Raw genomic sequence first — 16628 nt, 5'->3', positions numbered from 1 at the left:
AGGCCACCTACATGGAAGTGCCGGCCCTGCTTGGGTTCACATATTATTTGCTAAATATGTTGGAGAGGCACCCACAGGAAGGTGTAAGTTTAGCTGTACTTTGTTTTGTGTGTTAACTCCTGATTTATGAAGTATGGTACTAAGAGAGTGAATGAATGAGTAAAGAAATAGCAAGCTCTCCAGGACGTTCATCAGAGAGAATCTTGTTAAACACTTCCTCTTCCTCAGGTCTTGACAAAGTAATGGCTTTTAGCATGTAAGAGTTCTCAGTGTAGCCTGTGTACCTCTCCAGATATTATAGCTGGGTTATAAAACACTTGTGCGTTCACTCTGCTTGCTGTAAATATAACAGATTATTATTCTGACTATGAGTCTCTATTTCAGAGAAACTAGTCCCAACAATCCTTTCTGTTCCTATGCATATGTCATCTTCCCAAGATAATTAGCAGGTACATATCCTTTCTGTCCTTTGGCTTCTGCTAACCACCATTCTTTATTGCCGCTCAGGTCAGAAAACTGGAGTATCCGAACCCGCTGGTACTCCTGAAGACTGAGTTCCTGATGGCTTCTTGCTTGAAATGCATAAACAGCATAGAAAGTCTGAAAAAGAAACAATCAGCAGAAATGAAACCTGAACTGATAACATTTAACTATATTATGTCCCATTAATTTATCTTAATATATAAAATGTACTCAGAAGGGATACATTTTATATAAAAAAGGCAATTAATACAAAATAAAATGGATAATTTCAACAAAAAGACCCAACGAAATCCTCTGTAACAGGAATTCTGGTCTTTAAAGATTAAAGGGGGTCAGAATACCCCATTCCAGGGAGTTGGAATGAACAAAGGCCCAGAAAATGGCCTGGTAGCAGAAGAAGGGAAGTGGTCCAGGGAATAAGGAGTTGGATGAGAGGAAAATCCCAGGACACTGTTCCTTTAAGGGCCTGCTGTCAGGAGCGTGTAGTGTGGGTTAGGGCTCCCCTCTCTTTCAGTCTATCAGGAGGAATGTTCTGGTGAGGAGACAGACTATGGGCTACCTTCTCCATCAGAACAAAGATGAGCTACAACTGCTGCGGCTGGCCCTCAGTTGTAACCAGGTTGAACATAGAAACTGACAATGGAGGATGTGGGAAGAGAGAAAGTTGCCTTGAACTATGAAGGAGAAGAAGTAGGGGGATGAGAAATGGTCTTAGATCAGGGGAGAGAGGGGAGAAGACTCGATATATCAGGATTTAAACAAGTAATTAAATGAAAAACAGGATAAAAGTCAACATTTCATAATCGTCAAATCAATGACAGAAGATGTGAAAATAAGAGATGTTAACCCAACAAAAATGGCAGAATTGATAAAACAAAGTGTTGATGATGTACAAAAAGCTAAAAGAATAAAGAGTGAAGATCTATTGATAAAATGTACACATAAGGAGCAAGGTGAAAAACTTCTTAAAAATGTAACCTAAGGGGAAATGAAGGTTACTCATCAACTGGCTAAATTCCTGACTAAAGCAAGAGGATGACATATGGAGTGCCACTAGGATTGTCTGAGGATAATATAAAAAAGACAATAGGCAATGAACGTATTGTTTGTTAAATGACTATTTAGTGGGAGAGGGAGAAAACCAGCCACTTACAGCTGTACACGTAACACTTTGTCAGTCATAATGGGGCAGCTTTACCTAATGGTCAGAGCCAGGGGGCAGAATCAGGGTCATTTCAGAAGTCACACCATAGATCAAAGCCAGAGTCAGGAGCCATGCCAAGATGGTCAATGCTAGGGTCAGAATCAATAGCCATGCCAAGGATTAAGCCAGAACTGGAATGAAAAGTGACACCAAGGGTCAAGTTGGAATCACTCACTGGAACTAGGGTGAGGAACCAGCAGCAGGAACTTAGACTCAGGAGTCTGTTCAGCAGCAAGCTCAGCAACTAGTTGCTCAGCTAGGGAGTGGGACAGGAGCAGGAAGCTTTATGCCTGGTGGTGTCCAAGCAAAAGTCTGCTGCCAGTCACCTGACCCAGCTGAGTCAGTGAGTGCAGCCTCTGGCAATGAGATGTTATCTGCTGTTCCCTCATCTGACTTGGTGGTGCAGTAGATAAGGCTCTTGTGTAGCAACCCCGCAGATATGGGCATGAGTCTTATACCACCTGGCATGCTTAATGGAGGGATGATCCTGGCTAAGATCCAACTGTGGTATCTATTGGTCTATATTTCCCCTCCCCCACCCTTGTGAAGCACTATGATGGTTGAGGTTTGGGCGTGCACCAGCCATTTGTAAGGGAACAATGAGGTGGAGGAAACAGAACCTAGTTGCACAGTGCTGCATATAAAGGATGTACAGTATCAGAATGAGCTAGGGAAATACAAACAAAAATTATTCAAAAAGTGTCATATGTTGAGGCTACCAAAAGGTAGCCACTGCAGAAAATAGAAAAAAAAACAACAACACTGGGCAGGGAGGCGAATATGAGAGGAATGGGAGATGATATATTGTTTGTAGATAAAGGGAAATTTATAACATTCATTAAGAAGAAATTAACTGCACCTTGCAGACGTGGAGAAAAAATGAAAGGATTAAAATCATAGCAAAAGCAGCAGAAAAATATCTAAAAATAGACAATCTCTCAATAGACTGCATTCATCCAATTTTAAATGAAGGAAATAATACAGCTTATTAAAGGTTTTAATGATCCTTAGCTGGAATCCTCATAGTTTAATAATGTATGGAGAGGAATTTTAAAAAGGCATCTTTGAAATGGGAAAAAAGGCTGATGTGATATATGTGCAAGAAACATAGCTAATAAGTAAACTTGTGTTCAGTCTACCAGGATATGATATACTCTAGAGGAATCAAGTGGCTACCAGAGGAAGGGGTGAGAGGTCTATATATTCATAAAAGACTTAGCAATGTCAAAAGGGTGTGCAGAAACTAAGTTTTCAATATAGTGCTACTGAGATTCCCATGCAGAACAAAAACATAGATTTTTGTTTATAGTGCATGTAAAAATTAGTTATTTTAGAACTAGAAAAATTAGTTATTAATGTAAAAAACCCACTCACAATTTGTGGCAATTATAACAGTCGAAATATGGGAAAGTAAGAAAACCATGCTTAGAACAATTTATTGATATACATAACCTGCTGCTAATGAATGCAGGAGCACCTTCTAGATTTAATTCAGTGAATAGCTCCATTTCTGTTTTGGATCCAGGAACTACAACAAATAACATAGCTAGTAAATGCAGCAGGGAATTTTATAAAGAAGACAAAATGGGAAGTTATCACTTCCCTATGCATATTGAGTACCAAGGTTGAGGAAATGTCAAAAACACAAAGAGTTCCTAGCTGGAATTTTCAAAAAGTTGACTGGGACCTTTTCAAAATTAAATGTGATGAATATTTTTGCAGTAAGTATACAAGTAGCAACCTAGCAGCTGATCTGGCCATCTAAAAAACATCAAATTGCCCCCAGTGTAGAAATCCAGTTCCCTGGTGGAATGAGGATTGCAAATTAGCAATCAAGGGAAAAAAATAAGGCATACAAGCAAGCAAAACACACAATTAATAGTACAGACTTAATGAATTATAAAAGGTGTAAGATGGTGGCACAAAGGATTATCAAAAAAACAATAAAAAAAGAAAGTTGGAGAAATTTCTGTGGGAAACTGACAGTTTCAAATGTCTCAGAAATATAAGCAAACTCACAGAATGAATGGAATTCAAAGTAAAAGTAAATGTATAGCTGTTCTTATTGTGAACAATGAAACTGAGATCTCAAATTTAGGAAAAGCAAACATTTTAGCAAAAGAATTCCAAAAGGTCAGTAGTGATCTGATTCAAAACAATGAGTTTCATGGAAAAAAAGGAAAAAAAAGGTTTATTGAGGATAACTGTGAACTATTAAATGGCTGGAGAGAATATACTGATGATGCATAAAAATTTTAAGTATGCAGGAGCTTATTTTAGCCATTAGGAAAAGGAAAAATACAGCTCCAGGTAAAGATAATATACCATAAGTAATGAAATGCTTCAACACAGGTCAGAAGAGAGTCTAAAAATTCTATTGCAGTTAATATAATGATATATGGGAAAAGGAGTGTTGCCAATAGAATAGAAACAAGCTTTGCTAAGACGTTAGTAAATCAGGCAAGATACATACAAGACCAGATGCTTACAGGCCTATTGCCCTCACATCATGTATGAGGAAAATAATGGAAAAAATGATAAATGTAAGATAATGAAATGCTCGGAGAAAAATGAAGTTCAATGTGGTTTCAGGAAAGGAAGATGCACAGTTGAGACTAGAAATGGAGGTACAAAAAAATATAAAGACTAAGAACTTGATTATAACAATCTGCCTGGACAGTGGAAAAGCAGATTACATGTTATGGCAGGAAGGGAAGGCCTCCTATATAAAGTAGCCAAAACTGAAATAAAAGGGAGAATGTTTGGTGGATAAGGGACTTTTTAAGTGATAGAACGATACACGTCAAAGTGGGAACAACTTTATCAAAAACGGACAGGCTTACAAGTGGAACTCCACAAGAGAGAGTTATCAGCCCTACTTTGTGTTCCATCATGATAAATGACCTCCCGGAAAGTATGCAGATGAGAATAGATATTTCCTTTTTCACAGATGACTGTGCTATATGGACTAAACATAAAAGACAGAATAGCCATGGAAAAGACAAATGAAGCACTCCAGAGAATTTCCAAGTGTGGAAATAATTGGGGATTTAAATTGTCACTTGCAAAAACCAAGAGAATACTTTTAACAAGGAAGAAAATTAGGGAAGAATGATGAAAAAGTCAGTAGTTCAAAAGTTTATGTCCCTTGGAGCAATATTTGATAAATTAACTTGGAACTGTCACATAGATAATATCATACAAAGTGTAAAGTAGGATGAACTTACTTTAAAATGTAGCTGGAAACAAATGGGGTACGAATAAGAATGTATTGACAATGTACAGAGATAAGAGATGTGCAGTGGGCTGCAGCTGTAATTTTATCTGATTCCTTGTCAGTCATAATAACAATCAGAACAGAACTTCAGAAAGTCAAAATGTCATAATAAATGAAATAGTGTTCCTAACGACGGAAATAATGCAAGCAGATATCTCTATAACAATAGCCATGGGCGGCGGCTATAATAGGCCAGACCCCCGGTTGCAGGGTTTGGCGGCAAAGTTTTTGTTTTATTATGCCCCATTCAGGTTCCAGGCTGCCTGAGGAGGCACATACCCCTCCTCAGCTGCCCTGGAACATGCATAGGGCATATCAAAAATAGCTTCTAACAGACACTTTTCTGCTGGGTGGGTTGGGTCCGGGGAGGGAAGAGATGGTATGGCTTTGGCGAGCCCGGGGCTCCTCTTGGCAGGGGAGAAGGGCTTCTGGGGCTTCGGCCAGCCTGGAGTTCAGGACTTGGGCGGGGGAGGCTTAGGGCTGCAGCCAACTCGGGGCTCCTCCAGCCGAGGGGAGGGGGACACTTCAGGCTGTGCTGCCGCCAGCTCAGGGCTCCTCTGAGGGGAAGGGGTGCTCAGGGCTTCTCTGGGCTGGGGGGAAGGAGGTTTGGGGCTCTGGACATGGGCAGAAGGGCCAGAACTGGGGGCTAGGCTCCCCAAAGGGGGGCTCCACTCACCGCCATGACAATAGCACAGATTCCAGTACATAGTAGAATATCTAGAAATGAGATGGCTGACAGAACAGCAAAACATGGTCTAAAAAATGAGGAGGTACATAACCTTAAATAGACAAGAATTAAAAAATGTGGTCTTGAAGGAGTTTGCAAAGGAGTGGCAAGAACTATGGATTAAGGAAACAAAAGGATGAAAGTTCTGTGATGTATGCTAAAAAATCAAAGATAATACTACATACTATACAATCATGGTGGAAAAAATGAAGTAGTAAATTTTAAAGTGTTAACAGGTCATTGTGCCTTAAATATTAAGTTAAACTTATTAAAAAGACATAAAGACAGACTGTGTAAAGTGTGCAAAACCAAAAAAACTGTTGATCATGTTCTCTGGCACTGTTGGCAACATTCTATAGAAAGAAATTTTCTTTATGAAAAATTGAGTTGACTTGGAATCAAAGATTTTTTCCCTAAAGGAACTAGTGAGAATGTCAGGGAAATGGAATAATGCAAAAAAGGTCTTGCTGTGTTTCCTTAGGGATACTAGAGAGAGAGAATAGATTAAAAAAATTATATAACATGGCCTATAATGATTGAAAAAAGTGGTGGCCATAGCCTTAGGTAATGAGGATGCTGCACCAAAAACAACAAAGGAGACAGTGAAAAAGAAGGAAGCCAGGGTTAGAGGGCTGAGCTCCAGCCCAAAAGGCTGAGACTGGTGGCTTTGGGTAGTGCAGATTGGGAAAAAGGAAGAGCTATAGGTATGGCAGAAAACCCATGGCTGCGCATGAATTTTTATGTTATTGTTATGGACTTTATTTTGGGAACTCTAAGGATTGCTTGAACATATTAAACTAGCGTTAGGTGTGGGGTGCTATGAGCCACAACAGAGACTATGTGTAGTTCTTTTAAGGGGTCCACAAGTGGGGACTAACAGGAGCAAAATGCCTGCAAGGTCATCTCTGGCCACAAGGGGGCAATAGGTACATCCCCAGAAAAACTAAACTCAGCCCTTTAAGTCACTGCTGAAAAAGAAACAGACTAAGGCCATGGCTACACTGACGCTTTACAGCGCTGCAACTTTCTCGCTCAGGGGTGTGAAAAAAACACACCCCTGAGTGCTGCAAGATACAACGCTGTAAAGCGTCAGTGTAAACAGTGCCGCAGCGCTGCAAGCTAAACCCCATGAGGATGTGGAGTACATGCAGCACTGGGAGAGCTCTCTCCCAGCGCTGGCGCTGCACCTACACTCACACTTCAAAGCGCTGCCGCAGCAGCGCTCCTGCGGCAGTGCTTTGAAGTTTTGAGTGTAGCCAAGCCCTTAATAAATAAGACTGAGCTAGGGTAGGCCCAGGCATTTAAATCTAGCAGCTGCTAACTTGAGCACTTCAGTTCTCTCAACCACTAGATGTTCTATAAGGCACACATTGCAGCAACCAGTTCTAGATAAAGACATAGGGTTCCTTAGCAGAAAAGAATGGTCATGACCTTCTTAGTAAAAATAGATGAAAACAGCACAAAGCAGAGCTAGCTGCTTTAGTAGGGATTACCCCAGCTCTCTTTGTAAGGGCGGGGAGGTGGCTTTACTGTCCAGGAGCAGCTAGAGGCATTGGGTCTGCATGGGATGTTGCAGCTCCACTCTTCTTTCAATTCAAGGTTATGGCTAAATCCCACAATTTAACCCTTAAGCATGTATTACCTTTTCACACATTGTGTGGTTCATTAAAAACCCAACGAACATTACACCAGAGGGCCTGGAGGGTAAGAATGTTGTGTGAAATCCTATGGTATCCTAATAGATTAGAACAGTCCTTTTATAAACTAAGGTTTCCCCTTTAAATTGTAAGCAGTAGTGCACAACTTTTATATTTGGAATAGGAAAAACAGATATAGATAGATATGCTGCATGTATTATGCTTACATGTTGATCATCCACATCGTGATCAGTCTCTGTCCCATTAATTGCAGGTTTTTCACATAGGCTATTATTAGACGAACTGCTGTCACTCCTCTTATGTCCTAGATTTCTTGCACTGCTATCATTGGTAGGCCGTGAAGAGACAAAAAGGCTGATATTATCGAAATCGTCATCACAGAAACTGGTTTCTGCTATATCCTTCTGCACCTTGGCTGGATTGTAGGGCTTCAGGAAGGAGGAATACACATACCCTTTATGAACTAGATAGATTAAAAAGAAAAGAAAAATTATTTCAAATATGTTTCAGTCACCTGTTTTTTACAAACTGTTGATCTGATAGAGGTAAACAGATGGGCCTAGACTGAAAAGAAAATCAATAGCCAAAAGGAAAGCTGTTATTGGGATGTTTGTGCAAAGGACTTACTTCCTGTGTCAACACGCCACCTGCTTGTACTTCCAAAGGGATCTTTTTGCTCAACAACAGCCACCAGCTCACCTTCATATAAATCAATATCAAATTCCTGTGTGGCATTGCATTTGCGCTTAGCTTGATATAGTGATTCTGTGCTGTATGTAGACAGTAGCTTAGATCTCTGGCTCTCTGTCTGACGTGGCGATTCAGGCTAAAAATGGAAAAAAAGAGACACAACATTAATTGAGAGTAATGTATTTTAAGACTTCTAGATTAACAGCTGTGTACAAACAAAACTACTGCACACCAGTCTGATTGCAGCAATCTACATTTGAACAAGCAGAGCATGCAATTACATGCCCATTGGACAGTTAGGAGTATAATTTCCTAAACTGTGCCCTCAAACCTGTGAGTTTTGTGTACACAGTAGGTGTGTATGTTCACCTGTTGCACTAATGGCTGAAACTATAGTCACTGAAGGATAAAAAAACTTACTGGATGTGAACTGTCAGGTATTTGGTTTATCCAGTGTTGTTGTAGCTGTGTTGGTCCCAGAATATTAGAGAAATGAGGTGGGTATGGTACTATATTTTATTGGACCAACTTCTGTAGGTGAGGGTGACAAACTTTGAGCTTAAACAGAGCTGTTCTTCAGGTCTGGGAAATGTACTCAAAGTGTCACAGCTAAACAAAAGGTGGAACAAATTGTATAAGTAGTTAACATATATTTCAAGTGACCATTCAAGGTGAAGTGACCCATTAACACCTCTCCAAGTCATAGGAGGAAAAGAAATAAAAGATGGGTGGGGGGTTGAGTGGGTTATAGATTGTAAACCATAAATCCAAGGTCTTTATTGTGTCCATAATTTTTAGTATCTAGCCGATTTATGAATTAAGCTCCGAGGCTCATCTTTGGAAGGTGTTGTGCAGGTTTCCTTTGAGAATGAAGACAGAGAGGTCAGATACAGAGTGATCACTTGTGAAAAGTGTTTGCCCACTGTTTTTGTCTTTTATCATTTTTCTGTGTGAGTTCACTCAAGAGCATAGTGAAATGAGACAATCACTGTTCTCTCAAACGAACTCACACTGAAAAATTATTAAAAGACAAAATCCTATGAGTGAACACTTTCACAAAGTGATCACAGACCTGAAGAACTCTGTGTAAGCTCAAAAGCTTATCTCTTTCACCAACTGAAGTTGGTCCAAAAAGAGGTATTCTTCTTCGAGTGATTGCTCATATCCATTCCAGTTAGGTGTGCGCACCGCGCGTGCACGTTCATCTGAAACTTTTTACCCTAGCAACTCCAGTGGGCCGGCAGGTCGCCCCCTAGAGTGGCGCCGCTATGGCGCCTGATATATACCCCTGCCGGCCCACCCGCTCCTCAGTTCCTTCTTACCGCCGTGTCGGTCGTTGGAACTGTGGAGCACGGCTTTGCTGTCTTCCACGTCCCTAGCTCTCCTTCGTTGTACTGTTTATAGTTGTAGTTAGTAGTTAAGTGTAGTTAGTTAAGTGTATAGTAAATAGTTGTAAATATTTGTTAGCCAGTTTGGGCCGTAGCCCTCCCCGGCACCCGGCACCGGGCCCATGCCTGGTTCTCCGGGCTTCAAGCAATGCGCGGCCTGTAAGAAGCCGATGCCGACCAGCGATCCCCACGACGCGTGCCTAAAGTGCCTGGGGGAATCGCACATCTCGGACAAGTGCCGCATTTGTAAGGCTTTTAAGCCTAGGACAAAGAAGGAGAGAGACCAGAGACTGAGGACTCTCCTTATGGAAGCGGCACTCAACCCGGCAGCTTCACAGACCGTCGCCTCTACACCGGCACCGGACCGCGCCGGCACCGGAAAGACTCCCCGGCACCGACCTTCCCCGGCACCGGGTCCCGAAGCAAGGCCCTCGAAGTCTGCAACTCCATCCAGGCAGACTCGAGTGGAGCGCCCGGCACCTGCCTCTGCCGTGGCACTACCGACAGGGATCCCGTCGATTCCGGGCCCGGAGGGTCCGTCGAGTCCGGTCCCGCCGAGCTCCCCCATAAGATCTGAGGTTGAGCTACTGGTCCCATCGACGCCAGAGACCTTCACCCACTCTAGGGGGTGACCTGCCGGCCCACTGGAGTTGCTAGGGTAAAAAGTTTCCGACGAACGTGCATGCACGGCGCGCACACCTAACTGGAATGGATATGAGCAACACATCTCGAAGAACAACAGTTACAAAGGTGAGTAACCGTCTTTTACCTAACTCACCTTGTCTCTCTGTATCAGTGCACTTACAATTCCCATGTAAAATGACTGAAAGCATTTTGAAGTAACCAAAAAATTGGCAGACGTACTGAGGTCATATAACATATTACAAGGCAGGAGCCAAGGCAGGAGCCTTGGACTGTGATATTATATTAAATGACATTGCTATATAAAAAGGAAGGTATTAAGTGTCACTCCTGCAGTTCTGTGCACTTCTAGACTACTCTGTGTGCTAGGTGTGTCTGAATTCCATTTTTTCAGCTCCTGCTCTAGCTATAGAAAACCATCAAACCCACTCACAAAACTTCAACAAAATAAACATTGCAAGATTAATGTCTGTGTGAGAATATTTAACAATTGAAACAACTATGACTTGCATGCGCAGTCTTAGGCTGGGTCTAGACTACAGAGTTAGTGCCTGGGCATAAATGCTTTATGTTGACCTAACTATGTCAGTGTCGACACTACACTACAGCCTTGCTCCTGCTGAGGTAAGTGCCTTACTACTCCAACGCAATAACTCCACCTCCACAAGAGGCATAGGGCTCATGTAGGGCTAGTGTCTGTGTAGACACTGCGTTTCTTACATTGGCTGTTGGCAGTCTGGTCATGTCTCAGCTGAAATTGACAAGAAAGCCGGCTTCCGGCTCCCCAGTTGGGCTGTTGCCAGGTCTCCCCTCCAAGCTGGGCTACCACCCAGGCTTCCATCTTGGGCTGCCACCCAGGCTCCCCACTGGGAGCTCTGCCGCCCCCGGAGCTCCCGGTACTCTGGGCGTAGATCTCCCCACCGGAGAGGAGAATCCCCACATGGCTTCCTTCCCCCCACTCCCAGCTGGTAGTGAGAGGGCAAGAAGCCCCCAGGGACAGCAGGGCTCCCAGTAGGGAGTTGAATGGAGCTGAAAGCCCTGGCTTTCAGCCCTCCATGTTGCCCCTCTTCAGTCGATGGAAGCGCTCCCGGTGAGGACGCACCCCACCAAAGAAGAAGGGTAGTGTGGACATCAGCCACCACAGTAACTACTGCGATGGCTGTAAGTTGACCTAACATAGGTCGATTTAAGATTATGGTCATAGGCGCTGACTCCGTGGGTGCTCTACAGCTGGAGCATCCACAGGGAAAAAATGGTGGGTGCTGAGCACCCACCAGCAGTTCTCCATTGGCTCCCTCCCCACATCCTCTAGTGCAGGGGTAGACTACAGACTACCCAGGGGCTGCGTCTGGCCCTTCAGACATTTTTATCTGGCCCTCGAGCTCCTGCCAGGGAGCGGGGTCCGGGGCTTGCCCCACTTCACATGTGCCATGGCTCCGCGCGGCTCCCAGAAGCAGCAGCATGTCCCCCCTCCAGCTCTTATGCATAAGGCAGCCAGGGGGCTCTGCACACTGTTCCCGCCCCAAGCACTGCCCCCATAGCTACCATGGGCAGGCAACCATTGGCCAATGGGAGCTGCAGGGGATGATCAGGAAAAGTCTCAAAGTGATTACATGACAAAAAGCAAAGGTAACAAAAAGACAACAGAAAATTACCAAAGAGTAACTGGTCACTGTAGCACTCTCATCCCAGGAATGGAGGTTTAAGCTCAGGCCCCAAAAGCAAGGGATCAAGCTTGGATCCCCATTTAGGAGGTCAGATTAGATCATCTGGTGGTCCTTTCTGGCCCTAAACTCTGTGTGGCAAATCAATGCCCAGACCCCAGGAGAATCGAAAGATGATGCATTTGACACATGCTTAATTTTCACTGACAGAGGCATGATACTCACCTGGGTAGGGGCAGGTTTCTTCTTTTCAAAGCTCAGTTTTCGCTCAATAAATGTTGCACTGCTGTTTTCTTTTACAAAATTTAGATTGTGAAACTCTTCTAACACCTGATTTTGTACTTCATAGATACTTGAGAAAGACAGCTGCAAATACACAGTAAGATTATATCTCATGTACATTACATAGGATAGAGAGGTAAGGAACAGTAGCTCTAATCTAGTGGATCAAGCACTAGGACTCATGAAATCTGAGTTGTTATTATGGTTTCTGATAGTGCCCACAAGAAGCTAGGCATCAGGCAGATATAAAAGAAGGCATGATCTTAAAATCATTTCTGTTTAGGGCTTGTCTATACACAGAAGTGCTATCAGTTTAATTTAAATCAGTTTAAAAACCAGTATCTGTTTAACTCAATATGGTTTAAACTGGTCATGTCAGTTTAACATGTCCCTGTGGTGTTGGATCTGTGAGTTTGGCTCAGACCTATCCCTAATTTTAAACATGATGTAAAGAGCAAAACTCAAAAGTGACACTGGGAAAATCCCCAGTGAAAACAATGCCTAGTATAAGCAGCTTTCCCAAAAACATAAAGCCCTCTTTAATGATGTAGGGCTTGTCTACAGGAGGAAGTTGCACAACGGTAGCTTAAAATGTGAATTCATACTGATGTATTTAAAACTGGTATGAAAGGCCTATTTTGGTTTAATTAAATCTGTTTTCTAATTGATTTAAACTGAATGGAATAAGCCACTCTTATAATGAAATAAGTGTGTCCAACACTGTCTTTTGCACTGGTTTGTTATATCAATGTAAACATTAATTCAAGTTATACTGTTGAAAATTCCTCATGTAGAAAAAGCCCTCACTTTCCCCTTAAACTGCAAAGCTCTGTGTTGAACCCTTGCATGGATTCTCACTTCTAGCTTGTCAGGGGCCGGGAAATAGGCTGATCCTCCCCTGGAAGGAGTGCAGTGCAGTACCAAAAGGTAACCTCTATGGCCTACTAAGGAGTGGTGTGGAATCTTGTCCAGATGTCAGCCAGGAGAACATGGCTTCTTCAGAGTATGGGGGTTTGGAATTGTGGGGACACCCTTCAAACTCCCGTAGGCCTGGTCTACACTGGGGGGGGGAAGGGGGTGGATCAATCTAAGTTACGCAACTTCAGCTATGTGAAATACGTAGATGAAGTCCACGTACTTAGATCGACTTACCGTGGTGTCCCCCATCTACTCTGCCTGCACCTGTCACAGAGCTGAAGTACAGGAGTCGACGGGAGAGTGCTCGGGGATCGATTTATCGCATCTAAACTAGACACGATAAATTGACCCCCGCTGGATCGATCGCTGCCCGCTGATCGGGCCAGTAGTGAAGACATAACCTGAGTCAAGGAGAGGACTTATTTCCTCTGGCGGGGGTGGGGGAGGGGAATACAACAAAACTCTAACATTGTTTGATATTCACCTCAACTCAGTCATTATATTTAGATGGAGTGTTGGATCCATATCTTAGAGTTATGATTAACGCTGTGTGTGAACAGAATGTTATGCAAACCAATACACTTCCATGCACCTCAGGTAGGCACTGTCTAAATACACCTCAAAATATATAAAGTGTTGATGTAGCTCATATTGTTGCCAAACTAGAAAGCTATTCCTTATTCCGAAGGAGGTGTCTGCAGTAGGCTTTTGTGACAACAGCATTGTCCTACCATTGCTAACACGCCACGGCGCCACCAGTATTAGTGGTGGGAGCACATGTGTAGAAGGGATTCCAGTGGCTGCTGGCATTCTTCCTAGCAGGTAATCTAACATTGCTCAGGGCAGCAGTAAATAATACAGGGGTTAAAATGCTAGCAACTGCTACCATTGCTACTACTGGAGGAACAGCAGCAACGACACTGGTATAATTCTTGGCAAAAAAAAAAAAAAAAAAGCTCAAAGCAGACAAGGGTAAAGGACATGAAATGTGAAAAAATATCCACTGTGATCACCAGAACAGACAGTGGGTTTTTAAGTATCTTTGGCGAAATACCATACATACACATGCACACAGAGAGTCTGCTCACCGGAACAGGCACCACAATGGTTGAATATGACTGAAATGCTGAGGACATCATGTCCCTGAGGAGAGTGATGAAGCAATGCAGACAGTTCATCACAATAGTCTTGGCCGTCCTGTTGAACACCTGAAGTTCCTCCACAAGCTGTGCATTGAGAGCCTCATAGTCCTTCTTTGCCAGATCAAGTTCATCTCCTGCTGACCTTTCAAGGTAGCCATTGTAATCCAGCAACTTGTCATAACGCTTCTGGATAAGCTTCTGGGGGCCTGGAAACAAGGCTAGTAGAGCTGAGAGAGGGGAAACCAGCTTTTCCAGTTGATCCACCTGAGAAGGGGAAAACAAAGCAAAAAATCAGTCCAACAAATAATACTTCCTTCTCCCATTTGTAGCACTTACAATTATGTTCTAATGTTAAAAACAAAGCAAAAATAATAATGCTGCATTCACGCAGTTGTAGCACTCACATTGCTTTCCAACAGTAGCTAAGTAAGCCCAACAGCACCCCATCAGACAACCTAGTAACAATTCTAAGTGCACAGGGCTTTATTATTATCCTCATGTGGAAACTGAGGCCTAGACAACTTAAATGGGCACACAAAGGATGAGTGTTAGAGCTGAGATCGGAAAACGAATTCCTGCCTCCAGTCCCCTGTGCTAACCACAGTAGGGCTTGTCTACATCAGAAAGTTGCAGCGCTGGTGAGGGAGTTACAGCGCTGCAACTTTGAAGGTGTACACATCTGCAGGGCACCACCAGCGCTGCAACTCCCTGTTTGCAGCGCTGGCCGTACTCCCGTTTTGTCTCGGGTGTAGAGGATCCAGCGCTGGTGATCCAGCGCTGGTAATCCAATGTAGACAGTTACCAGCGCTTTTCTTGACCTCCGTGGAAGGAGGAAGCCTCTGGTAATCAAGCTGGTTTCCTTTCCCGGTTTGCTCTCTCGGTCCCGGAGCCAGCCAGCAAACCGCAGGGAAGGAGACCTGCTTGCTCGGGGTTCCGGGACCTAGAGAGCAAACCGGGAACGCCGCGGTTTGCTCTCTCGGTCCCGGAGCCACCCAGCAAACCGCAGGGAAGGAGACCTGCTTGCTCGGGGTTCCGGGACCGAGAGAGCAAACCGGGAAAGGAAACCAGCTTCGCCGCGGTTTGCTCTCTCGGTCCCGGAACCCCGAGCAAGCAGGTCTCCTTCCCTGCGGTTTGCTGGCTGGCTCCGGGACCGAGAGAGCAAACCGCGGCGTTCCCGGTTTGCTCTCTCGGTCCCGGAACCCCGAGCAAGCAGGTCTCCTTCCCTGCGGTTTGCTGGCTGGCTCCGGGACCGAGAGAGCAAACCGCGGCGTTCCCGGTTTGCTCTCTCGGTCCCGGAACCCCGAGCAAGCAGGTCTCCTTCCCTGCGGTTTGCTGGCTGGCTCCGGGACCGAGAGAGCAAACCGCGGCGTTCCCGGTTTGCTCTCTCGGTCCCGGAACCCCGAGCAAGCAGGTCTCCTTCCCTGCGGTTTGCTGGCTGGCTCCGGGACCGAGAGAGCAAACCGCGGCGAAGCTGGTTTCCTTTCCCGGTTTGCTCTCTCGTCCCGGAACCCCCCTTGAAGCCGCCCAACAGCGCTACAGTGTGGCCACATCTAACACCACTTGCAGCGCTGGTTGCTGTAAGTGTGGCCACTCTGCAGCGCTGGCCCTATACAGCTGTACTAATACAGCTGTAACAACCAGCGCTGCAAAATTTTAGATGTAGACATGGCCGTAGTAATATTGTGAAGCTTACTGGGACCAGGACCTTTAAACTGGGAAAGACCATCTGAGGCAAGAGGCAGTGCAGTCTCAATTAAATGGCAGTCTTTCCCACTGAATAAAATAAAGGAACAACCACTTTCCCAGGGGATAGGTCTAATATCCTCATGATGCAGTATAAATGCCTACATAGACAGATAGAAAGATTTGAGTTGATTAAAATGTGGTATGCTTTCTTGTAAGGTTTTCTTTAGTTTACTGAAAGTGAGTCATAAATTCACAGTGCTGGTGGCTAAATTTGTTTTTCTTTTTTTTTTAGAAACCATGCCTATGGGTATCTGGATGGCTCAAGAGATTAATATCCGGCTTAAAGATTGTTTCACCTATAGGTTCACATCCAACACAGACTGCTAGTGACTGAAACTCATTACCATCTAAAGGCTGCTGGATAGTTTTGTGAAATGAATTGCTAGAATCAGTCCACTAACAAGAAAGAAGGCTCTTGCATAACAAAAACCACTGCTGCAAAAGGCTGTATGTCCATCATCCCCAGGAGTGGTCTCTCAAGGTGAGGACTGATGTACAGTGGTAGTTTCACATTGGTACTGCCTTTGATATATAATTGTTCTGTGGAGAAAGCTTTCCATTTTCATGTGAAAAGCTGGCACCTATGACAAATGCTTAGGTAAGCAATTTTTCAGTATCTTAATCAATTGTTTATTGGAACTGTTGGTTCTGGAGCACAGGAAAGGAGAGGCTATTCTTGATTTGGCCCTAACTAAGAGGATTAGGGAGATGATTCAGTATTGACAAATGCAAGGTAATGCACGTGGAAAGAAATAATTTAAGTTATTCATCTCCATAGTTCTCAACTATAAGTACTCAAGAAAAAAA

General features: G+C 43.9%; 1 protein-coding gene across 1 annotated transcript in view; it reads right to left on the bottom strand.

Annotated features, from left to right (window-relative positions):
- Window positions 1-16628, bottom strand: part of ARHGEF38 (Rho guanine nucleotide exchange factor 38) — a 51634-nt gene continuing 35006 nt past the window's right edge. Inside the window, exons 10-14 of the mRNA XM_030564503.1 lie at window positions 14022-14339; window positions 11959-12099; window positions 7977-8175; window positions 7556-7812; window positions 1-600 (exon numbers count right to left, since the gene is read on the bottom strand). Coding sequence (XP_030420363.1) covers window positions 415-600; window positions 7556-7812; window positions 7977-8175; window positions 11959-12099; window positions 14022-14339 — 1101 coding nt within the window. The 3' untranslated portion in view covers window positions 1-414. The remainder of the gene's footprint in view (window positions 601-7555; window positions 7813-7976; window positions 8176-11958; window positions 12100-14021; window positions 14340-16628) is intronic.

Source organism: Gopherus evgoodei, chromosome 5 (genome assembly GCF_007399415.2).
Source record: "Gopherus evgoodei ecotype Sinaloan lineage chromosome 5, rGopEvg1_v1.p, whole genome shotgun sequence".
In the NCBI taxonomy this organism is placed as follows: domain Eukaryota; kingdom Metazoa; phylum Chordata; order Testudines; family Testudinidae; genus Gopherus; species Gopherus evgoodei.
This window is presented reverse-complemented; position numbering and strand designations above follow the sequence as displayed.